This window comes from Propithecus coquereli, unplaced genomic scaffold (assembly GCF_000956105.1).
Source record: "Propithecus coquereli isolate 6110/MARCELLA unplaced genomic scaffold, Pcoq_1.0 Scaffold162, whole genome shotgun sequence".
Taxonomy (NCBI): domain Eukaryota; kingdom Metazoa; phylum Chordata; class Mammalia; order Primates; family Indriidae; genus Propithecus; species Propithecus coquereli.
The window spans coordinates 2,332,287-2,356,677 of NW_012140747.1; the positions used below are offsets into that span (position 1 = coordinate 2,332,287).

General features: G+C 44.9%; 1 protein-coding gene across 1 annotated transcript in view; it reads left to right on the plus strand.

Annotated features, from left to right (window-relative positions):
- Window positions 1-24,391, plus strand: part of KIAA1211 (KIAA1211 ortholog) — a 103,453-nt gene that overhangs the window by 59,094 nt on the left and 19,968 nt on the right. Inside the window, exons 2-3 of the mRNA XM_012641108.1 lie at window positions 1,028-1,199; window positions 18,253-18,388. Of these exons, the coding sequence (XP_012496562.1) occupies window positions 18,269-18,388 (120 nt within the window). The 5' untranslated portion in view covers window positions 1,028-1,199; window positions 18,253-18,268. The remainder of the gene's footprint in view (window positions 1-1,027; window positions 1,200-18,252; window positions 18,389-24,391) is intronic.

Consider the following 24,391-nt stretch of genomic DNA (forward strand, 5'->3'; position numbering starts at 1 on the left):
CACCTTCAAAACTTCCGACTCCCTCTTCAAAGATACGTTTCATCTCTCCATGTCTCAGGTTCCTCATCTGTAAAATGGGAATGTTAATGGTATCTACGTAATAGGGTTATTGTGAGAATTAACCGAGTTAATATTTATAATGTTCTTACAGCCGTGGTACATAGTAACGGTTAAACAATTTTTTAAGAAAATGATTGTCAGACCACTGCATAAGTGGTTCTTAAAGCTTCTTAAAGAACAGAGAAAGATCTGAGAAGATGCTTCTTCTAGGGGAGGGTGATTTACACTTTCTTTTCCAAGGTGGGAGTGGAGAAATGTGAAGGAATTTGTATCCAAAGGAGCAGAACTGAAAGGTATTACCTAAAACATCTGTAGCAAATGTTGGCAGCAGGCCCGGGTCCCGACTAGATGAAGTAATATATGGGAAGATGTTCATAGCAACTCCTTCGGGGCTCTTCATAGTAAACTTTAAGAACAGACAAGAGAAGTAAACTGGAAATATATGGGATAGAGGAATTGGGGGCAAAGCTTACACCGAGAGTTAACAGTTGTCTTCTGTATCTAATAAAGGCCAAAAGAGAATGATTCTCAAAGAGAATACGTGTATATATATAAATTTTTTTAAACACCTGTCCGACTTACATGTTTTTCTCAGCTTCATCCATGGAGAAGGGCGCGGGCCATCTGCTTTGTTAAAGAAAGCAGGCACCGCCTTCGGGTAGCATGTGCCAAGGGGTGCTGTGTTGGCCACCATGAAGCTTGGAGCCTCTTCCTGTTCTCCCCAGAAGTGTCTTGGGAGCCTGGGGGACAGAGGACTCAGCGTGCTCTTCTGCTCTGCCACTGTGCACGGGCCGCATCAGGGCTGGTCCTGACATTCCTGGCCCAGGGCTTGGCTGCTCCCTGGGGCCGGCGGCTGCCCTTTGCCCCGCTGCCTTGGCCAGAGGCGTTCAGCTGTAATTTGCTCGAAGGCTCCAAGGTGCAGCCCTGCCAGACTGCAGCGTGTGTGTGTTTATCTTGTGATCCGCAGACAAGAAGAAGGGAGGCAAATTCCAGCCTTTTAAGAAGTTGTTTGGCAAAAGGAACAAGAAAGACGCTCCGTCGTCCCGGGAGAAGTCAGTGGGGAGGAAGAGTGACTCTCACCAGAGTGTCAGCAATGGGACTTTCTCTTCGGATGAGGAGACGCTGGAGGACAGTCTAAGGTAATAACTTAGGCTTGCTTTTCAGGTCTTTGGTGGAGTCCCAGGGTGGGGATGGGATCCCAAAGGAGGTAGGTGCTGGTTTTGGTTTCAGCGGACAGGAGAGAATCACAAACGTGTTCCATCTCTGGGAAGGGGGAAGACTCGGGGTGTCCTCTGTGGAGAAGCCACCCTGGAGAGTTAGCAAATGAGTCTGAGCTCAGTTTCCGGTGCACACAGGGCTGGGGCGAGCATTTGGCTGTCCTCGCTCGTGGTGGGAGGCAGCACCTCGCTGGCTCAGCTCCCCAGGGTTCCTCAGATTGGAGAAGACCGTGTTCCCATGTGCTGTTGCTTCGCGAAGAGAAAGGGTGTCATGGGCAAGATACTACGCCCTCGTCGAGGACGCAGACTGGGCACAGGTGGTGACCCTTAACCCCTGGCAACTTCTGGAGCCTGTGTGTGTTCGATGACTCCTACTCTTTGTTTTTCTCCCTCCTTTACTTCCTTTTCCCCCCTCATAGAACACGGGCACTAAATCTAGTTGAGACAGTGTCAGGAACTCAGAAAAGCAGGATCAGGAGGTGCTTTCTCACCTGAGTTCTGGGAATTGGAGTCAGAGTCACAGACGGTTAAACACTGATACTGACAGGTTAGAAACCAGCTCCTCTGAGAAGCCTTTTCCAACAACCCGAGCTGATTTATTTGCCCTTGCCTGTGTTCCCCGGGCATCGTGCGCCTGGTTCCAGCAAAGAGCTTGTCACTTTCTATGGAAACTATTGATTTGCTTGTCTGTCTTTCTTGCTTGACTGTCAGTTCCACGAAGTCATGGACCAGGTTTTATTCAGCCTCTTATTACATGCTCAAAAAAATGTGTGAATGCCTGGAACTGCATAAGTTAAGTTGAAGGACTAGATGGTATAATCTGTGATACTCTTGCTGTGTTTCAAGGACAAAGACAAAACATCCTCTGTGGTGCGTGTCAGTAAGTAAATTCTAATGGACACTATTGTTGTGCCCAAATTACAAAACCCTCAGCCAAGTTGTATGTTAAGCGTTACAGTGTTCACCAAGAGCGTTTGTTAGTCCTAAAACTGACTCCTTCCTTGGCAGGCCAGTATTTGTCTTCTATTGCCTTTACCCTTCAGGGTAAGAAAACTGTTGAATTTAACTGAAGGGAGGGATTTAACCGAAAGGTGAACACAGCTGTCACTGACCCAACTGCTGGAATGTCAGTACTGATATATATTTGAGTATTGTGCAGTAGCAGTCAGTTTCGATTTTATCAATTTCTTCAGTTGTAAAATAGGAATGTGAACGTTTTTGGCTGCACAGTATCAGAATGAGGAACACATACCAGGATGTGACCAAGTAGCAGTTTAACACAAAATGAAGTCAAGTCTGGAAAGTTCTCCTTTGGAAGGACAGACCTATGAAAACACGACCCATCCTTAGAGCAGGTTATGGTTTTTCCAAGTCCAATTTCTAATTGAATCATGTTGGACTCTTAGAGTAGCCTGGACCCTGCGGTTTTCATCCCCTATAAGTCCTATATTCCATTACCTCTTGGGGTTTTCTGTAAGGTTTTAGATTTTACAAAGCTTTGGGAAATTCCACTTTGAATCAAACAGCTACATTTCTAATAATGTCACCTGTTCTCATTATTGGCTCTTGTTTGTAAACCTGCATTTATGAGACATGTACTATAGTTTAATTAAACAGTTGTTTTTGTAATCAACTCTTCTTATAAATAAGGAAGCCATAAGGATAAGCTTTGAACTATGAATTTTTTTAAATCTCACTTTAAATACTTTAAGATAGAAACACAGAGCTGGGTGTGGTTGTGCGTGGCTATCGTCCCAGCTGCTCGGGAGTCTGAGGATCACGTAAGCCCAGAAGTTCAAGGCTGTAATGTGTTAATGATTGTGCCTATGAGTAGCCACTGCACTGCAGCCTGGACAACATTGGGGGAAAAAAAAGATAGAAACACAAGAAAACAGAAGTAATTTATTAAAAATATGTATTCCCTCTTTCTAGGGAATTGGCAATTAGAAGTAATGTTACCCACAAAGTAAATATTTACATGCATTGCTTACAGTATAGCCGAACTTTGGATTATTCACCCTATTTATGGATGGAGAAAATGAAATGTTGTTCCCCAAAATTCTTATGTTCAGTTCACTGCTCAGTTAATAGACATGTTACTTTACATTGTGATAATGATTCAACAAACTTTCTGTGCATCTTATTTGCTGTCTCCAGAATGAACAGTTCTCACTAAAACACAAAACTCAAAATTCCATTAACATAATCTTGGGTAGAAGTTCCAAGGAGGCAGATTTCAGCCCAGTAACTAGAGCTGCTTAAAAATGGGGGGCTGGGCATGTGTCTGCAGGGCCAGCGAAGGTGGGATTTCTGCACTGGGTGTGAATTTTAGCTTTAAAGGAGCTGACCTTTAACATGCTGTCAAACTCCAAGAATCTGTAATTCTAGAAATGTCTTCATGGCCAAGAATAGCTCCTTATTGATCTGGTCTTCTGCTTGAAATTTTCCATTTCCTTTGGGCTTTTAAAGCATTCTGTTCTTTCTCTAGGTTAGAAGCCTTTATCTCTCCTAGGCTGCTGCTTTTAAATTACACATTCTTTGGGTAAAGCGAAGCAATAAAAGATGATCAGTTTTTAACAATTTGATGTGACTTCTTTTCTTAATGAAACACAACAAATATTATGTTTCCAGTAGTGTGTTAAGTAGATGTTACATTTAAAAAGGGGGAAACAATCATCTTGGTAAATAGGTTTGGGAAATTCTGGGCAAAAATAAATAGGAGCATTTATGTGGGACTTGACAAATCTCTCGCTATGCTAATGTGTCCTGTGACTTCCTAAAGAGTGGGATGTATTACGGAGCATTTTCAAGATTCCTTTGAATCTTGAAAGACCCTGTCTTTACTGAGAATATGCAATGGCATGTAGTAAAGGTACCACCGATTGAACTTAATACGATGTGTTTTGCATAGGCGAACTCATGTAATATTTACCATGGCTCTTTAAAGCTGACATTATTGTCCCCAGCTCAAAGGTGAGAAAACTAGGCTAGAGAGTGACTTGCCAAAGATCATATAGCTGGTAAGTCCCCGAGCCACTATTCAAGCAATAAAGAGTACATTCTTAGGAAACCGCCCACTATTCTGCCTCTCAGGGAGGCTGCAGCTTCACTGAGGAGCTAGTCACATGGCCCTGAGTTGTCACACTGGTCCTGGGTCGCTAGGTCAGCTGTCCACCTGCCTCCAGCTGCCTGATTGAGGCTCTGCTACTCACTGGGACTTCACCTGTCCTGCTTCCAGTTTCTGTTGAACACCTAGTATTTATTGTATCATGCACAGCTACAGCACTTATATTAAGTGCCAGCTGTAAGCACAATGAGATGTAAAGGGGCTCCATCCAGAGCAGGCGAGCTCACTCTGGGGCTAGAGCAGTCAGGAAAGGGTTCAGGAATGAGGAGGCCTTGAACTGGCTCCAAACGACGGGCAGGACTTGGAGTAGCTGAGAGGCAAGGCATGAACCTGTCAGATAATGGCATGAGCAGAAACTTTCATGTTAGAATAAACGTGGCACCTAGAACAGGAGGGAAATTTCCAACTATATGAAGCCAGCGTTACCCTTATATTAAAACCAGGCAAAGACCTCACAAGAAAAAACACCCACAGACCAATATCCCTTATGACTCTAGACACAAAAATCCTCAACAAAATACTAGCAAACTAAATCCAGCAACATATAAAAGGATTATATGCCACGATCAAGTGGAATTTATCCCAGGAGTGCAAGATTGGTTTAACATACAAAAATCAATCAATATAATATACCATGTTAATAAAATGACAAAAACCACTTAATTATCTCAATACATACAGAAAAACCCTTTGACAAGCTCCAACACCCTTTCATGATCATTTAAAAAGAAAAAAAACACTGAATACTAGGAGTAGAAGGAAACGCCTTCAACTTGGTAAAGAGCATCAGAAAAATCCACAGCTAATACCATATTGAATGGTAAAGGAATGAATGTGTTCCCTTCAAGATCACAAACAAAACAAGGATGTCTTCTCTCATCCCTTCTATTCGACACTGTACAGTACAGTACTGTAGGTTATAGCTGGGACAATTAGAGAAGCAAAAGAAATAAAAGACATTAATCTTGGAAAGGAAGAAGTAAAACTATTTCTATTTGCAGATGTCATGATCTTACATATAGAAAGTCCTAAGGAATACATACTTACACAACTATTAGACTAATAAACAAGGTTAAGCAAGGTTGTAGGATAAGAGATTGGAGTTTTGGGGTTTTTTTTGAAATAGGGTCTTGCTCTGTTGTCCAGGCTAGAGTACAGTGGCATCATCATAGCTCACTGCAACCTCAAACTCCTGGGCTCAAGAAATCCTCCTGCCTCAGCCTTCTGAGTAGCTAGGACTACAGCTGTGTGCCTGGCTAATTTTTTAAAAATTTTTTGTAGAGATGGGGTCTCCCTATGTTGCTCAGGCTGGTCTCAAATTCATGGCCCCAAGTAATCCTCCCACCTTGGCCTCCCAAAGTGCTAGGATCACAGATGTGAGCCACTGTACCTGGCAAAGTTGAAGTCTTTGTATTTCAATTGTATTTCTGTACACTAACAATGGATGATCTGAAAACGAATTTAGGAAAACAATTCCATTTATAATAGCACCGAAAATAATAAAATACTTAGGAATAAATGTAACCAAAGAAGTACAAAACTTGTACACTAAAAATGACAAACTATCATTGAAAGAAATTAGAGATCTAAACAGATGGAAAGACATCCCATGTTCACAGATTAGAAAACATAATTTGTTAAGATGGCAACATTCCCCAAATTGACCCACAGATTCAATGTGGTCCCTATAAAAATTCCAACTGTCTTTTTTTCTTCTTCAGAAATTAGCAAGTAGATCCTAAAATTTATGTGGAAATGCAGGGAATGGATCACAGACCTAAATGTAAGAACTGATTGAAAAACTCTTAAAAGAAAACAAAGGAGTAAACTTCTGTAACCTTAATTAGGTTTTTGGTTCTTAGGTACCAAAAGCACGAGTGACAAAAAACAGATAAATTGGACTATATCAGAATTAAATTTTGTACATCAGGTGTAGTGGCTCATACCTGTAATCCCAACACTTTGGGAGGGTGAGGCAGGAGGATCACTTGAGGTCAGGAGTTCAAGACCAGCCTGGACAACATAGCAAGACCTCATCTCTAAAAAAAAAAAAATTCACCGGGTTTGGTATCACACAACTGTAGCCCCAGCTACTCGGGAGGCCAAGACAGGAGGATTGCTTGAGCCCAGGAGTTTGAGGTTGCAGCGAGCTAGTATAACACCACTGCACTCTAGCCGGAGGGACAGAGTGAGACCCTGTCACAAAACAAAACAAAACAAAACCCACATAAAACATCATGAGACCCCTTAGGGTCTAATTTAATTTTGATATAGTCCAAGTTATCTATTTTGTCTTTTGTCACTGGTGCTTTTGGTACCTAAAAAACTACTGCCTAATGAAGGTCATGGAAATTTACTCCTTAGTTTTCTTTAAGAGTTTTATCATTTTAGTTCTTACATTTAGGTTTGTGATCCATTTTAAGTTAATGTTTGTGTATGGTATAAGAAAGGGAGCATAACATCATTAGCCATGGGGGAAATACAAACCAAAACCACAAATGAGATATCACTTCACACTCATTAGGAAAGCTACAACCGAAAAAGATAGATAGTAAACAAGTATTGATGAGGTCTTAGTCTGTCTGTGTTGCTGTAAAGGAATACCTGAGGCTGGGTAATTTATAAAGAAAGGTTTATTTGGCTCATGGCTCTGCAGGCTGTACAAGACATGGTGCCAGTGTCTGCCTCTGGTGAGGGCCTCAGGCTGCTCCCACTCATGGCAGAAGGGGAAGGGGAACTAGTGTGTGCAGAGATGACGTGAGAGAGGAAACAGGAGAGAGAGAGGGAGGAGGTACTAGGCTCTTTTTAACAATCGGCTCTCAAGAAAACTAATAGATTAAGAATTCACTCATTTACAGCAAGGATGGCACAAAGCCATTCGTGAGGAATCCGCCCCCATGACCCAGACACTTCCCACTGGGCCTCACCGCCAACACTGGGGATCACATTTCCACATGAGAGCTGGAGAGGGCAAATACTCAAACCGTGTCAGTGAGGATATGTAGAAATTGGAATCCTCATGCATTGCTGGTGGGAATGTACAATTAAAGGTTTAGAGTGATTTTTAGTCTTGATCCAGTACCTTCACTTTACAAATGGGGAAACTGAGGCTCAAAGAGATGACAGCGCTATTAGTGTCAGAGCCGTGACTAGAATCCAAGCCTGCTGATTTTGCACAGGGTAATCCTTCTGTCTGGAACAGCCCATCTCCCATCTCCACCCGCTTCGCCTATCTAATTCCTCTTCCTCCTTGACTTCTTCTGCACAAATGCGCCTTCCTCGGAGGTGTGGGGGGGGAAGCTTTCTCTATCCCCTCTGTCTCGATCAGGCCCCTTCCCCAACATTGTTCTCCCAGCTTCCTTTGCCTTTCCTTACGGCTTTCCACCCAGCGTATTCCCAGCCCCTGTCACTGTGTATACATAGCAGGCCTTCAGTGATTATTCATTTAATGAATGAATGAATCAGTGTTGCTCTTTTTACCGTACCGGCTCTTCCCACTGCACAAGTCACTGTTCATCTAATTTTTCCTCCAGTTTCCCACCACGGTAAAGAGTGTCATTGTCCCACTGACATGCTGGAAAGGGAAGATTACATGGTTGGTGTCATGACATAACATATCACCAGCAAGGTTGCAATGAAGCTCAGCCTCCCTGGTTACCAGCGTGTGCCTTGCCACTTTTCAGAGAATGAAGACAGAAAAAAACCTATTTTACTTGGTCATTTATCCTGTGTCCTTAGGAACCTGGATGTGCTGAAGATGAACAGGGAATAGAAAAGAGGTACACAACCCACTAAATGAAATTTAGGGAGTAAGGGGGAGAATGAATAGAGCAGAGCGGAATAAATCTAGGGGGCAGAAGGGTGATGGACCAGTCACCGCAATTCTTAGAGGTGCGCCGTGTGGGGGAGGCGGCAGATCGGGACTGGGGACCTCTTGTGCAGCCAGGTGCTTTCACTCGTGAGCTGTGTGACCTTAACCAGCCCCTTCATCTGTTACGTGGACATGCTGTCTCCCAGGATCATTATAAGGACCAAAAAAAATGCATCTGACATTAGACCATCCGCAATAAAGCACTTTACAAATGCAGGTTAATATTATTATTGAGATAAAGAGGATGTTGATGACTAGTGTTCTATTTCCAGAGCATGAACCAAGAGGAAACTGATTCAAACGACAACTAGAGAGATTTAGGAAAAGATCTTTCTCCATATGGGGAAACTGAGGAGTGGAACAGATAGCATGGAGGCCGGGGAATCCCAACAGAGCTTTAGCGGCAGGTTAGATGATCATTCGTCCCATGTGATGTAGACACAGGACTGGGCCTAGGGGCTGGAGTAGGTGACCCTCTGACTTCCAATTTTAAGATTCTGTATTTTAAGATTCCAAACTTGTCCTCCTCTTCCTTGGATTTATATGACATATCTGTTTCTATTGTAACAGGTAATTTGGTGCTCTGTAGCCTACTGGTTACCATATATTTTCATAGAATACCAGAGTCCAGAGTGAGCCTCTAAGATGCCACACAAATTATAATCTGATTCCAGTCTTTTGCAGCAACTCTAGTTTGTTTGACGAGGCTATTTAATTGCTCTTTAACATTTCATTTGAATGAGACTCACGGATGTGTTTAGGAAGAAAACTGCTGATCAATTGCAGTTGCCCCTGTTGTCATGGAAACAAGCTGAATTGGGACCATAATTATATTTCCTTATTCCTGAAGTGAATCCCTAATCATTGCCATAGTAATTACCCAATATCTATGGTCCCAAATTACACGATGCTTTTCCAAAAAAGACAAAGGACAAGGAGTAGGAGGGCTGGCCGGAGGCATGCATTCGCCTTGCAGCTGCAGAAAGCCCTCTCCTTTTTTGGACGGGGAGAATTTCCCTCTGTAGGCTCGCACTCCAAGGTTAGATGATGTCAGTGAGTCTTAGTATGTGCCCAAGGCTTAGAGTGTTGGCTAGAAGGCTGTATCAGGTGGGATGATTTCATTTGTAACCAAAAGAACAACTGCTAGTGTCTTTAACTGTAATGAAATATATTGTCTGATGTACCAGAAAGTCTGGGGGACTTTCCAAGTCACAACATTGGTGAAGCAGCCCAGCAACCTCATCCAGATCCAGCCTGAGTCCCTTTTTCTCCAGCATCCTCAAGGAGTGGGCTCTTGTCCTCAGGCTTGTCGCTTATAGTCACAAAGTGGCTGCCACGGTTCCAGGTGTCACACACAGACAGCAAAGGCCAGGGATAGAAAGGGGACCATCCCCATCTTGTGTCATGTGTTGTGAATGAGGTGAACTTTCCAAGAAATGCCTTCCCCTAGCAAACCGTCCCTTGCTTTTCATTGTTCCTTTCACGTAGACTCTACTGCAGACAGTCGCTCCAAACAACAGGTATTAAGATGGAGATGGCTCTTCTTGCAGCCTCCCTGCTCTCCTTAGCACTGAGTGCCTCGCAGGTGAGGCAGGGAGTAGCATGACTGCAGGGCTAATTTAGCTTGCTTTGCTTCGTCTTTCTTAACTTCTGCTCGGCCGGGCACAGTGGCTCACGCCTGTAATCCTAGCACTCTCAGAGGCCAACGTGGGAGGATCACTTGAGCTCAGGAGTTCGAGAACAGCCTGAGCAAGAGTGAGACCCCATCTCTACCAAAAAGAGAGGGAGAAAAAACAAAACAAAACACCCAGCTGAGCACTGCGGCATGTGCCTGTAAGTCCCAGCTACCCGGAGGCTGAGGCAGAAGGATTGCTTAGAGCCCAGGAGTTGGAGGTTGCAGCGAGCTACAGTGATGCCACTGCACTCCACCCAGGGTGACACTCTGTCTCAACAAAAACAAACAAGGCAACTAAACACCCCTCTTCACAGCCCACCACCCCTTAAGAAAACAAACAAACAGAAAAAAACCTTCTGTCTCTACTCTGACCTTCCAGTGCCCGGAGCTGCAGGCCCATCATGCGCCCTCTGTCTGATCTCTGCCACTTCTCCAAATACTCGGGGGCACAGAGCGCCGGGCTTGGACTGAGGCACCCCAGGACCGTGGGGTGTGGCATCCTTTGCTCTCAGGTAGCAGCCCACACCACCAAGAACGAAAGGCAGCCTCCTGGGGAGGAGAATCAAAACCCAAGGTCTGTGCAAATGGCTTATCCACCCAGGTGGGCTACCCTGGAAAGGAGAATCAAGACGTAGGTCCATGGTGGCTATTTTTGGTCATTTAGACATCAGCATCCAGTTACCCTTCTCAGTAGCACCCAAATCCCTTTTTAGGGAATCACCTTTGCCCTGCTGTGTGCTCTGTTAGGACATAGTGCCTGCTTCCCGTGACAGAAGCCAAAAGGGCCATGTCCTCCGTTTCCCCTCCCACTGCAGCCTGGCGTGAGCATGTGGCCCAGCCTGACCAGCCACACTTTCTCTCCTAGGACTTTGCCTTGGCAGGTGAGTCAAAGATAGAAGGCTCACAACTCCGAGAGCAGCTGTAACTGGTTCTTCCTGCAGCGTGACAGCTGCTATGGTCCCTCAGTCTCTGGAGCTCTCCTAACCCCAGTGTTTTCCAAGCCTGCACTCTTGGTGCTTTTGTTTCGCGAGCCCCCGCTATAGTTCTAGGACGTCTTTTGGTTGAGTAGGACCAAGGCAGTTTCTACTGCTTGCAAGTAAGAACTGTAACTGACACGCGCAGACACCAGGAAAAGTAGGCGAGAGAGAGAGAGAGAGAGAGAGAGAGAGAGTTTGGAATAGAAGGTGGGAAGCAAAGCCTGGAGGATTCTCTGACTTGAGTTGAAAGGAAGGCCCAGAAGAAGCCTTTGGAGAGGCTGAACAGCCTCCTGACGTGCCCACCCATTGGCTTCTCGGAGCTTTCCACAGTGACCTGAAAAATACCTGTGGTCTGCAAATATCCTCCCTTCTCCCATCAACACACTTGCATCACGCTTCCCTTTCCCGTGGTGGCCTCGCTGTAGAAAACCCACCCGATAACCTAGCTTACCCCACGGTATTCGTCACATACTCGTTCCTGAAAAAATGTACTCACAGATTTTATTGCAGAAAGCACCATGGGAGAAACAGAGATCATAGACGTCGCCCCTGCCCTCATGCCCCCACCGTGCTGGGCTGGAGATGACACCACTATCATTAGTATAATCGCATCTGCGTGGCTCTTTGTAATACACGGAGCACTTTTATTTTCCCTCTCGTGGAAGGCAGGATCACGTAACCACAACACCAAACAGCAGGAGATGCGTGCAGAGGACTGTCAGAGGGACAAAAGGGAAGCAAGAAAGGGTGTAGGGGGTCGTGAAGATTTGAGCTGGGCCTTGAAGGATGGTAGGACCCAAACCGAGAGACGGGTGTTGGGCGTCCGTGGCGAGGAAGCGCCTATGCAGGCATGGAGCCCGGGGAAGGGATTTGGGGGACTGAGTTGGGTGTTTGCTTCACAAGATGCTTGAAGTAGGGTGACATTTGATAATAAAGGGAACCCTTAACTAAGTGCTTACACGATTCTAAGTGCTTTTATGCATCGCAGCTCATTTAATCCTGACAAAAGCTCAGTGAGACAGGTCCTGTTATCATCCCCATTTTGCAGTTAAGGAAACTGAGGCACTAGAGCTGTGGGGCCTGATGAAGGCCACACAGCTGGTAAGTGGTAGCACCAGGTTCCAGAGGGAGGCACCCCCGCGTTCCACCAAGCCAGCGTCGTTCAGGGCCCTGCCACGAAGAGCCTTGCGTGCCGGGCAACCATTGCAGCTGCACCTGGCAGGATTTGGCGTAGAGGAAACAGCAGCAGCTTCTGAGCAGATGAACTGCTTTAAGAGTAACATAGGTTCTGAGAGAAAGCAGAATTGGAAAACACTTCAGTGGGAGATCAGTTACAGATGTGAATCGTATGACAATAGGCTGGCAGTAAGGCCAGGGTGACAGTGACAATTTCACACTCCTTGGCCTTTCAGTTGCCCTCAGCGCTCCTCTCCTTGTTTCTGAGAGTCCCCACAAATGTCGTCTTACGTGTTCAAGAACAAGCCTTCTGGCCTCCCCTGCTGCCCTGGTTGGGGGTGACCGAGCGTCCTGCCAGCAACTTCCTCTGGCGCGGTCCAGGAAGACAAAGTCTGAAATGGCTTCCAAAGAAGTAATAATAATAAAAATAAAAGTTTCCCGTGAGCAAAGGTTAAAAAGTATGAACTTTATATTACTTGATGCAGTTTGTATATTTGTCTCCTTCAAATCTCATGTCGAAATTTGATCCCAGTGTTGGAGGTGGGGCCTGGTGGCAGGTGTTTGGGGGCGGATCCCTCATGAATGGCTTGGTGCCCTCCCTGAGGTAATGAGTCCTCACCTTGCCTTGTGTGTTCACAGGAGAGCTGGTCATTTAAGAGTGTAGTCACCCCCTCTCTCTCTCTCTCGCTCCCTCCCTCGCCATGTAACATACCTGCTCCCGCTTTGCCTTCTGCCTTGAGTAAAAGCTTCCTGCAGCCCTCACCAGAAGCAGATGCCAGCCCCGTGCTTCTTGTAGAGCCTGCACAGCCCTGAGCCAAATAAACCTCTTTTTTTTTTTTTTTTTGAGACAGGGTCTCACTCTGTTGCCTGGGGCTAGAGTGCCGTGGCATCCTCACAGCTCATTGCAACCTCCAATTCCTGGGCTCAAGTGATCCTCCTGCCTCAGCCTCCCCAGTAGCTGGGACAACAGGTGTGTGCCACCACACCCAGCTAATTTTTCCATTTTTTGTAGAGACGGGGTCTCGGTAACTGCTGGCCTCAAGCAATCCTCTTGTCTCGGCCTCCCAGAGTGCTAGGATTACAGGTGTGAGCCACCTTGCCCAGCCATAAACCTCTTTTTAAAATAAATTACCCAGCCTCAGGTATTTCCTTTATAGCAATGCAGAATGGACTAAGACGTTGCTGCTGGCATAGTTATTAGCATGATAAATCCTATCCATATATTACAGCAAAGTGGGATGGCCCGCACAGGCCTCGGCTGAGTTTCCTGAGCTCTTTCACAACTTTAAGCACAGAAGCAGGCCCTTCAAAACAGCCCTGTAGTTTGGTCTGTGTGCTGCCAAAGCCCGAGAGCACTGCGTCATTTATTCTAAAGCAGCCTCTGAGAGCACCTAGGTAGGACCCTGAGACTCTGGTACGTGAAAGGGAAGAGGAGGTGGGGTAAGGGAGAATCAGCAGCATCTCTTCCCTCCTGTCCTTCCAAACCCCCAATGGCCGAGATCACAGGGCTTAAATGCTATAAGATGTAGGTAGAATAGGACGCTCTAGGCCACTCCGAGTTTGTCTTAGTGCTAATAAAACGCACCTCCCCTCGGAACTGACTCAAGCCTGTTGAAAGCCTCTGGTCTCCAGTTAATAGGTCCTTTGGATTGTTGATTCTTGGTGCAGGGCAAGAGACTAGAAAGCCTGAGGGTGTCTGTCAAGAGGAAAAGAAGGCAGCGGAGCTGGAAGCAATCTCATGGGGCTGGGAACACAAAAATTGGAGTTTGAGGCTGCCAAGACAACTAGGATGTGAGGCATTACGATCCCCAAGAGAAGAGAAGCCCAGAAGAAAGAACTCAAATCTAGACAACAGTTTTCCTTTTGAGTCATTTGTTGATAAAGCCGTACAGGGAAAGAGGCTGAAAATGAAAAGCAGGACAGAGTTTTTGACAGTCTGTGGTGCTAGAAAAACACAAAGTGGGGTTCAAGGTCTGCCAAGGAGAAAGGACCTTAGAAAATAACACAGGCTCTCGGTTGAAACTCTATGAGGACTATACCCTGGAAGTGAGGACAAAACAGAGGTTTTCTGAGCCCTACAAAGATTACTAACCAGCCATGAATCAACTCAGCCTGTGATTGGGTTGAGGCGATCTGCTCCTTTGCTCTTTGCTGCCTTCAAGAGGATCAGGCGAATCCTCTCTGGAAGGAGAGAACTGAGCCTCTAAAAGTTTTCATGCATCATATATGGAATACAACAAGAAAATTACCAGGCCTCTAAGAAACAGAGTACAAGGAAACCAAAATAATAGAAAGAGACCCAAAGGTGACTAAGATATTGGAGTTTCAGAGCCTTTGAAATAATTGTGATTAATATAGTCAAGAAAATAGTTGACGAGATGGAGAATTTCATCAGAGAACTAGAATCTATTGAGAAGAATTAAATGGAAATTTGAGTCCCAAAAATCGTTCTGAAATTAAGAACTCAATATATGGTTTTATTAGCAGATTGGACATAGCTAAAGAGAGAATTAGTGAGCTGGAAGCTAGGTCCATAGAAATATCCAGATTGAATCATACTGAGGAAAAAGAATGGCAGACACAAAAATGAGAATAAAAGACATATGGCTCATGCTAAAAGGGTCTACATGGGAGGATCAGAGAGAGATTAGAGGGAAAATGGGGCAGAAGCAATATTTAACAGATAAAGATTGAAAATTTTCCAAAACTGATAAAAGACATCAAGCCACAGGTTTAAGAAACACTGTAACCCAAGCTGAATAAATTAAAAGAAGCTCACACCTAACCACACCAGAGTAAAACTGCTGAAAACCAAAGATAAAGAGATAAATTTTTTAATCATCTATAAATAAAAGACAGATCATGTGTCTTTTCAAAGAAGCAGTAATACAAGCAGATCTACAAAAATTCTATAGCTAACATCATACTTAATGGTGAAATATTGAATGCTTTTTCCCTGAGTTTGGGAACATTATAAGGCCACTGTCACCATTTCTATTCAGCTTTGCATGAAGATTCTAGCTAATTCAGTATAACAGGGGTGGGAGAGGGAGAAAAAAGGAAAAGAAAACAGAAAGATGTAGGATTGAAAAGGAAGAAATAAAATGATCTTTGTTGGAGACAACCTGATTTTATACATAGAGAATCCAAAATAATCAGTAGTCATATTACTATAATTAATGAATAAACTTAGCAAAGTCTCAGGTTATAAGATCAACATACAAAAATTAGTTGTGTTTTTACATTCCAACAACAAAAAATTAGAAAATAAAAGTTTTAACCTATATCATTTATAGTAAATGCAGAAATACTAAATATGTAAGGATAAATGTATCACACTATGTACAAGATGTCTATACAGAAAACTACAAAATGTTGAGAGAAATTAAAGGTGATCTAAATACATGAAGAAATATCTCATGTTCATAACTTAATAGATTCAATATTGTAAAGACATTACTTAACCCAAATTTTATCTGTAGATCCAGTGCCATCCCAAAAGTAATCTCAGAGTGTGTTAGGGGTATGTGTGTGTGTGTGTAAATTTATGTAGAAATGCTAAGAGACAAGAATAGCCACCCTGAAACAAACAAAAACCCCAAAAAGCCAAAGCTGAAAAACTTAAAACTACTAGATATCAAGCCTTAAAAAGCTACAGTAATTAAGACAGTATAGGGTTATTGCTGAAAAACAGATAAGCAGACCAAAGGAACAGAGGCCAGAAACAAATTCACATATGGACAGTTATTTAATTTATGGAAGATTAATCACTGTCTTTGAGCCTTAGTTTCCTTGTATAAAATAGGCTTTAAAATAGTGCTTACCACGTAAGGCTTAGGTATTATGTATCAAAAGGATTTAGATGTTATGTTAAAAAGGTCAGCACATATGCAAACCTTTTTAACATTTAGCTAGAATTAATGTTACCACTGTGACTACCGCTATTATACTATACTATACTATTATTACTACTACTACTATTTGTTTTCTCTATTTTTCAGTATGATCATCTGGAAGGGGGTGATAAGTGGACATCAATTTAAGGACCATTTGGGGCAACACAGAAGAGCGGGAGGGTGTCAGTTCTTAGCCTACATGGAAACAATAATGGGAGCAGGGCAGCGAACTTCATGTCGCAGTCCAGATTGACTTCGAGGTTGGAGTGGGGCTTAGCCTGGCGCTGGTATGTTCTGTACACACAACTGCGAGGAATTAGCAAACATTTATTGAGCATCTAAAATGGACATGTTCATGGGCAGATATATGTTCACATGAATATTTGAGAACCTGTACATGTCTGTAAGCCCTTTGCAAAAACGCAGTGTAGAAATGAAGTCATTTACCTCTTCCCTCATCCGAATCATCACCAGGAGGCTGAAAGAGAAGTTTAGACGGAGAATATTAAAAGGGTTGATTTCATAACTTTGAGTGAAAAGTATATTTCATAACATTTTTAGGTGAACCTAGAAGCTCAGTTTGTAACATAGGTCTCGAATTCTCTGAGAACAGGGAGATAACGACATATTTAATTTCCCTTTGTGTTTCTTAAAACGACACCTCCTATTTCGTAAAGTGAGTTGCTGTTACATGGTGTCCTGTGTTATTTAGCTGAAGGCTTACTCATTACTCTAGCCATTTAGTAATTTTAACTGGCCCATCTGTATCCTGTCTCCCTCTCCCATCCCCTGTGTCACTCATGGGTGGCAATACTCTAAGACCGGCCACTGCTTTAGAGCACGTCGCTGGCTGGCATGGGATTGTATTCGGCAGAGCTGAGTTGAGTTTCTCTATTAATACTACTTCAATTGGATGACGTTAGGTAAGGTTGTTTACCCTGGAGTTTCATCTGTAACAAGACGGTGGTGACGAGGATTAAATGAGATAATGAAAGTAAAACTCCCCACGCAGTGTTTTCCTCAAAGTAAGGGTGGGTGGTTATAATAATCATAGTATTTATTGCCTAAGATCACACAGCCAGGAAGCTGACGTCCAAGTCTTTTGTTTCTAAACTTCACACCTTTTTTTACCATGCTGCCTGTAATTCGGCAAATTAGATGATGTAATTTGGTAATGTCTTCCCAACAAGGTGTAGACCTGGCAAATAACAAGTCCAGCCGCCCCGAGACCCTGCGTGCTGCATTCTGTAACTCAGTTCGGAAGCACCCCCTGGAAGCAACTGCCCCCAGTGCTGGCTGTTTTCTCATGGGCCTGATCACCGAGAAAAGTTCCCGTTGGAATCCCTTTCTGGGGAGAAAAGGGAGAAGTGGTGCTCTGAGCCCTCCGAGTGCTACCTGTGTTGCCTGGCATCGTGGCAATGTGCCTGCCTTGCCGTGGGGAGGGCATAGCCGCTCTTCCTGCCCCCCGTGAGGAGCTAGCGGCCTCAGTGTGTATGCGTTCCCGGGGACCAGTTAGCTTCAAGATCAGTAAGGAACAGTTTGGTCCTGCTGCCTCCTCCTCCTGCATCTCACATGGCTTCCACCTCACTGTCAGGCGCACGTCAGACTTCCTCCAAGTGTAACTCTTGAACTGAGCAGTGTTTCTTGTTAGGGACCCGCCACTTTTAAGGTATTCAGTATACACAGCGCCTATCAGGATGGCCCTCACACAGATTTCTTCCCCTTTCTCTGAATTCCTAAGGCATTTATAGTCCTTAACAACAATTCTAGTGCTCTTAAAAGTCTTTGTTTGCGGTGTGTGTATCTTTCTTCCAATTTGGTTGTAGTCTAAGAGAAAGAAGCTCTTGCCTCTTACGTCTAGATTTGTGTGTCACTTGATAAATGCGGGTTGGCGAGACTTACTGGGACAGAACTGATAGTGACAGCTCAGCTGGAGAAAGGCTCCTCCAGTTAAAGGTTCTGCTGTGCCTTCTGTCCTGGATCCTACACAAATAAATTACTGTCTTGCGTTCTCTCCACGGGTGGCTCGGAGTTAGGGGTGTGGTAAGAGGCATGCTCCCCCGTTCCTGTAGGACCCTTTTGTCTGCCCAGCGACTTGGCCGACCCCCGCAGAAAGGGACACAGAGCCAGCAGTGCTTGCTGAAAAGACAGGGAATGTGGGTGGAGTCCCTCAAAGCAGGAAGAACAGAAAACCGAATTGTCGAAAGGAATGTTATCATCCTAATAAAATGAAGCACGTGATTTGCATTCCAGGTCCTTCAACTATTCTATGGGAACCCGGGCGTTTTCTCATGACAGTATTTTTATCCCTGATGGGGGAGCAGAAAGTGAGCAGACAGTTCAAGCAATGTCACAGGACAACATCCTGGGCAAAGTCAAAACTCTTCAGGTAAGACAGCTTGAGCCTGGAAGGTCAGAGCCGCAGGAGGGACCCGGCTGTGGAGGGGACTGGGAACAAACGCTAGTTTGTCCTTGAGTAGTGGGTTAGGAGGTCAGGGGTCACTCCTGATGAGAATTTTTGCTTTCTTGAACCTGACTTGGTTCTCTGGAAACCTCCCGTCCACCTGTGAGAGGTACATTGTCACCGTTGTACCCACCTGAGTGACACACCCTCTCTTTTTCTCTCAAATTGTTCCCTCATTTTTGACTGGACATGGGAACAAATACCCAAGAGAAGCTATAGCACTTGGATGGGAGGAGAGAGGTCCAACCATTAAGCATTGCTCATAGTCCCTGCCTTGGGGCTGGCTGTCAACCAAGAGCACGCACAGCACATATTTGCTTTCTGAGTCTCCGTCATGGGACAGTGAATGGTGAGACTCTTTATTTTTCTGCTGTGTTTGTAAATCTTAGTTTCCCAAGATGCCTTATCTCAAAGGAAAAGCTCTTAAACTTTCCTCCTGTTCACTCTGCAGAATAGGGCAGTTTTCCTACCTAGAATTGACTCCGGTGGCAACTCCCTAGCAATGAAAATGTAGTTAATGATTCTTCACCAAAGGTGCCTGGAATAACAAGGAATCAGCCAGGCACACACCTGGAATGCCAGGTACTCAAGAGGCTGAGGTGGGAGGATTGCTTGAGCCCAGGAATTTGAGACCAGACCAGACTGGGCAACATAGTGAGACCCTGTGTTGAAAAAAATAGAAAGAAAGAATGTGAAATCCAGGAAAAGTGAGAAGAGCAAAGACACTTAGGGTCTGCCTTTGTAGGTTTGACCAGTTGCTTGGGTGGAATTCTCTCACCCAAAGAAATGCCTAAGCAAGCACTTCTCCAAGGTGAGCGTGCTTGGAGGCTTTCCAGGCTGCCGATTTCCATCTGTCTATAAGTCTATAACCAGGAAGGATTAAATGAATGAACGAATGAATGAGCAGAAAGAAAAAAGGAACAGCTGGCCTCGGTACCTACTGGTACGATGAAGCATGGTACTCAAAAGAAAATTCTCTATCTTCTTGAGATGTTCTTGTTTCTGTGTATTTTGTGATGTTTTGTGGAACGTGTGTTTGGTCACATATTCCACACACACTCAGCTGAATGTAGCAGATGGCAAACGGGGAAGTAGCCAACACCTGGCACCACGCCCACCTTGCCTAGATGCTGCCACCACTGCCCGAGGCCATGGCCTTGCCCTCAGATCTGACCCGGGCACGTCCCTTCGATCCCAGCATTTCCTAAGCAGGCTCCATTCTGGGTTCCACCTGGCTGTGCTCGTGACACTTTTTGTAGACTCAGAAGGAAAAGTGAGCTGTCACTTCTCACAGGTTGGAGAAGAGGGGAGGATGGTGCTGGCCAAAGACCACCTTGACCCTCCTCCTTTTTCAAGTCTTTTGATTCCTGGAATATTATTCCTAAGAAGTTCTCACCCCTTGGCCCATCACAGCCCCTTTCAAAGAGGATGACTCCCAGGTTTTCAGTCCACACGACAGCTGTAGTTTATGAGGGCTTTCTAGGAGTTCTTTAAAAATTAGATAATAATTTGTCTTAAATGGTATCTGCTCTGAAACATCACATCACGTGCCACTGCCACTCCGAGAAGTAGATTTAGGGTTGTAAAAAAATATATTGAATAATTCTGCAGTATTGGAGTTCTAGAAAAGCAATAAAAATACGTGAGTGTCTGGTATTTCTGCTAACATAAGGCATGATTTGATTTCAAGAGTCTGGTGTCATAATTAATAAAATGTTAAACGACTAACTTCCTTGAAGCGATAGTTCTATAAACACAAGGAGTAAAATGTGAGTAAAGCAGAATAACTATTTAATTTGCATGCTCTCCTTTTGACACCATCTACTCCTATGAGGTCTGCCTAATTTTGCGTCTGCTGCATGGATTCACAAGCTTCCTTTCAGCTCTGTAGTTGTATCTTTGATAATTTGTAAAAGGCTTTGTTTGCTCTTCGAGGAGGGAAGTGGGGACCATTAGCGTAGAAAATGTGATTTTTGGAGTGACCTAAGATATAACCGTATCACCCCCAAAGGACTGTGCTTTATTTTTCAGTCGACTAAGCAGTATGTTCCTGGTAAGTCAGAAATAGTAGTAACTTTATTAATTTGCATGAATGCTTTGCATTTTTCCATGACAACGTTATGCTGGTATTGATGCTTAGTAAGCAGCCTAAAAGACCGCCCCCTTGTAGACGCCAGCATGGAATGAGAGAGTTTAATTGTGTCAGAGGCATGTATGTTTTTATGTCTGGAATTGTCTTTGTGTATGTGTGTATGTTTATTTTTAAAAAGAGGAACGTAATGGCTAACACCTATTTGACAGCGAATTTCCTGGCGAGCTGATTACCCACCATTATTAGACATTCTTTTGGAAATGAGATTTCTACTGGAATGCCATTTAAAAAACAAAACAAAACACTTTTCTCTGTGGCTTAGGAAACTCCCCAGCCCTTGGAGCCCTGGGAACCCCACGGAAGAGCGTCTGTAGTGACTGCATTTGGAAAGGTTGCCCTCTAGTGTTCACACGTGGTCATCTCACCGAGAACTGTCCCGAAATTGCCCCACTGAGTGCAGAAGGACGGAGCACAGCATAAACCAGCCTGCCCTTTCCTGAATTATGTGACTCTACCACTTGCCACAATTTCTTTTTCCAAAGAAAAATTACCTATTTTTTTCTGAGCATAAAAATAATACATGTACATAGAACAAATTTTAATATACAGGACAGTTATAGGGGCAAAATGAACCATGGTGTCCCTTTTCAGGACCCTGCACATAACAAGTCCGTTGCTCCGTGGCTGGCAGTGTGAATACCATTTGAATGAGTGAGGAATGCGGGGTAATAAAGAGAAATAAAGAGCTACCACCACCTGGCTGTGTGGCCTTGGCGAAGCCGTTTAACCTCTCTGACGCTTTCCCCACCTGAAAAGTAAGGGGATGCCGTGATAGGTGATCTGAAGGGCCCCTCCAGGTCTTAAAATCTGCGCTCTGTCCAGAGTCACTGTTCACCTGCTGTAACACGCATGGCTTCAGAAGCTTTGCACTTCATTGCACTGGGCTACAGTGACCTTGACATTGCCTGCAGCTGCCCAGAGCATGGATTAGGGAGGGTGCCTGTTTGTCTGAGATAAGACCAGGCTGGGAGGCATGCACTAACTGATGATAACACGCAGGGCTGCCGCAGTCTAAGCCTGCGGGTAATTTTTAGAATTATACCACACCTTTGTCGGGAAATGCTTAGTCTCTTTGTGCCACCGATTATTTGGCATAGGAGGGAAAATCTCCACGCTCAGTAGCTAGTCTGTCCTGCTCAGCTAGATTTCACTTACAAATGTCAAACTCATATATTTGAGGATGTTGACACCTAATGCAACTGTCAAGGACACAAAGAATAAAAACGCCTTCTCTTAGCCACTTCTTCTAGAGCAAGTGTCTTTCCATCTATATGCTTTTTCTTTTTCTTTTCTTCTTTTTTTTTTAATTCGCTTTAACTATGGAAGTATCTGTAGTTTGCTCAAGAAGACAGCAACTTTATTTTTATTTCTGCTTTGCTCTTGCAGATTTAGTCTGAAGAATGGCTGTGAAAGATCTGGGAAAATCTAGACGCTGGCAGCGAGAGGGCTGCAGAATATGATGTGCTTGGCATTTGCACACTATAGGAACAAGCCTTATAAATATGGATGTGCATTCCTGGAGCATCATTCTCCAGCATTCCATAGTACAGCAAAATGGTCCTATTTGAGTGAATAAAATATAGTTCCTTTTAGCTCACATTCCAGGCTTAACAGTAACTCCATTCACGGCTACCAGCAACGTGGAGTGTCGGTATAGGCGCGAGCTTCCCCTCTCCCCTCTGACTGTAATTGCAGTGTGTAAAGAAACAGCCCCCGCATATTGAAAAAAAAGTGTTAGTTTATCTCTCTGAAAACTTAAGGGCCAGCTCATCTTAACAGTCTGGCTTTCAGTGATTGTTTATATTCTAGTTCCTCGCAGGGCAATGCCTGAACAGTGGGCGGAATTAAAGTAACAAAAGCCGCATTTATCTACGTATTCAAATCACATGACACCTGAGATTGCCAGATAGGTCTCAGCAGTAACCTCTGAACTGTCCATAAACTGCACAAAATGTGACAAGGGCCCAGTCTCCTTCCAGTCAGCCGAAGGAAGCGTGCACAGGAGGAACCACAGGGAGATGGCAGGTGCAAGGCCTCGTCCCCGAGGCCCTGTCCTTGCGTGCCTGAGGATCAGTCACCACGGCCTTGGACCCTGAGTCCTGCCCTGGCCCTAGTCCACCGTCTCCTCCCGACAGCCGCAGGGCGTGTCTGTGAGACAGCCCCTTGTCTGGACAGAGACCGTAGCCCTACTCCTAACCAAGGCTGCCGTTCCCCTCCTCCGTCTCACTGCCTCCACCCAGGTTCCCCAGACCCCAGCCAGAGCTGATTTCTTCTGGGGTGGGGGGCGGGATTTCAGAAGGGGTGCGGGTTTCAAGCCAGCTGCTTTACTAAGACGCACATTTTCAGTCCAGCAGGCAAAGGCATTGTGTTTCTTTTGCCGGGAAGAACATATCTGTGACACACATCAGCCCTCTGATAGACAGACACACATTCTCATCCCCTCGCTCCCTTTTCCTCTCCTCCTCCCTCTGCCCTTCCACGTCCCCCCAGCTGGTGTCACTGCAGGTGGCCCCTGTGTATTTCCTCTGTCCCCTGCACCTTCCACTCAATTTGCCTCTTTTCTTTAATTCTCGACTTCATTTCTTTTTTTTTTTTTTTTTGAGACAGAGTCTCACTCTCTTGCCTGGGGCGAGTGCCGTGGCGTCAGCCTAGCTCACAGCAACCTCAAACTCCTGGGCTCAAGCGATCCTCCTGCCTCAGCCTCCCAAGTAGCTGGGACCACAGGCATGCGCCACCATGCCCGGCTAATTTTTTCTACATATATTTTTAGCTGTCCAATTAATTTCTTTCCATTTTTTGGTAGAGACGGGGTCTCGCTCTTGCTCAGGCTGGTCTCGAACTCCTGAGCTCAGAACGATCCGCCCGCCTCGGCCTCCCAGAGTGCTAGGATTACAGGCGTGAGCCACTGCGCCCGGCCTTCGACTTCATTTCTTAATGTTACTCTTTCTATTTTCCGTCTTTGTCCAAGTACCTACCTTATTTTCTCTGTTTTTATTCCATTCATTTATTTATTTTTCTTCCTACGTTTTCTTTTCTTTTCCATTTGTAGTCACCAGTCACCCCATCTTTGGACTTTATTTCAACCTAGACTGTGATTATTTTGCCATATTCTTTTTTGTTGTTTAAGCATCGGGATGGACCAACATAAGTATTCTATGAAGGGCCTGAATGAAGTAAAATATCACTGTATCCATTCTTTTTTGTGAGGGTGGCAAAAATGCTAGCTAAATGGCACTAGAGTGTTAGGACATGTTCTCCCTGGAAGCTCATTAAGGAATTACCATCTCAGTCATCGGGGAGCATCGGTAACCCACGGGCCTTGCCAACACGTCCCAATCCAGGGATTTAGGACAATTTCTAGCCCTTGGCCAACACTCCTGGAGAAGGCTAGGCTGGGAGCACACAGAAACCATTCCCACCTCTTCTGCCCAGGTTCCCACCCCTCCCCAAAGGCTGCAGAGTGACACGGGCCTGTGACCTTGTTCCTTCATGTCTTCTTGTCTCACTCCATCCATCGGCTGTTCCCACTGCGCCTGCTGACTGATGTGCTTAGAGTAGACAACTAACTGCTGCTGCTTCCTGCTGCACTTGTTTTTAGAAGACACCCTTTTTCAGCCTTCTCCTCCCCGCAACCCTTTTCGGCTGCTGCAGCTGGACTGCCCTGGCTGAACGCAAGCTTTTGTGCACTCCTTTCCCGTGGGGCCGGGGCGGCCAGGCCGAGGCCGAAATGCCAGCGGACCAAATAGAAGCCCTTGACTTGCTGTGCTCCTGACCTG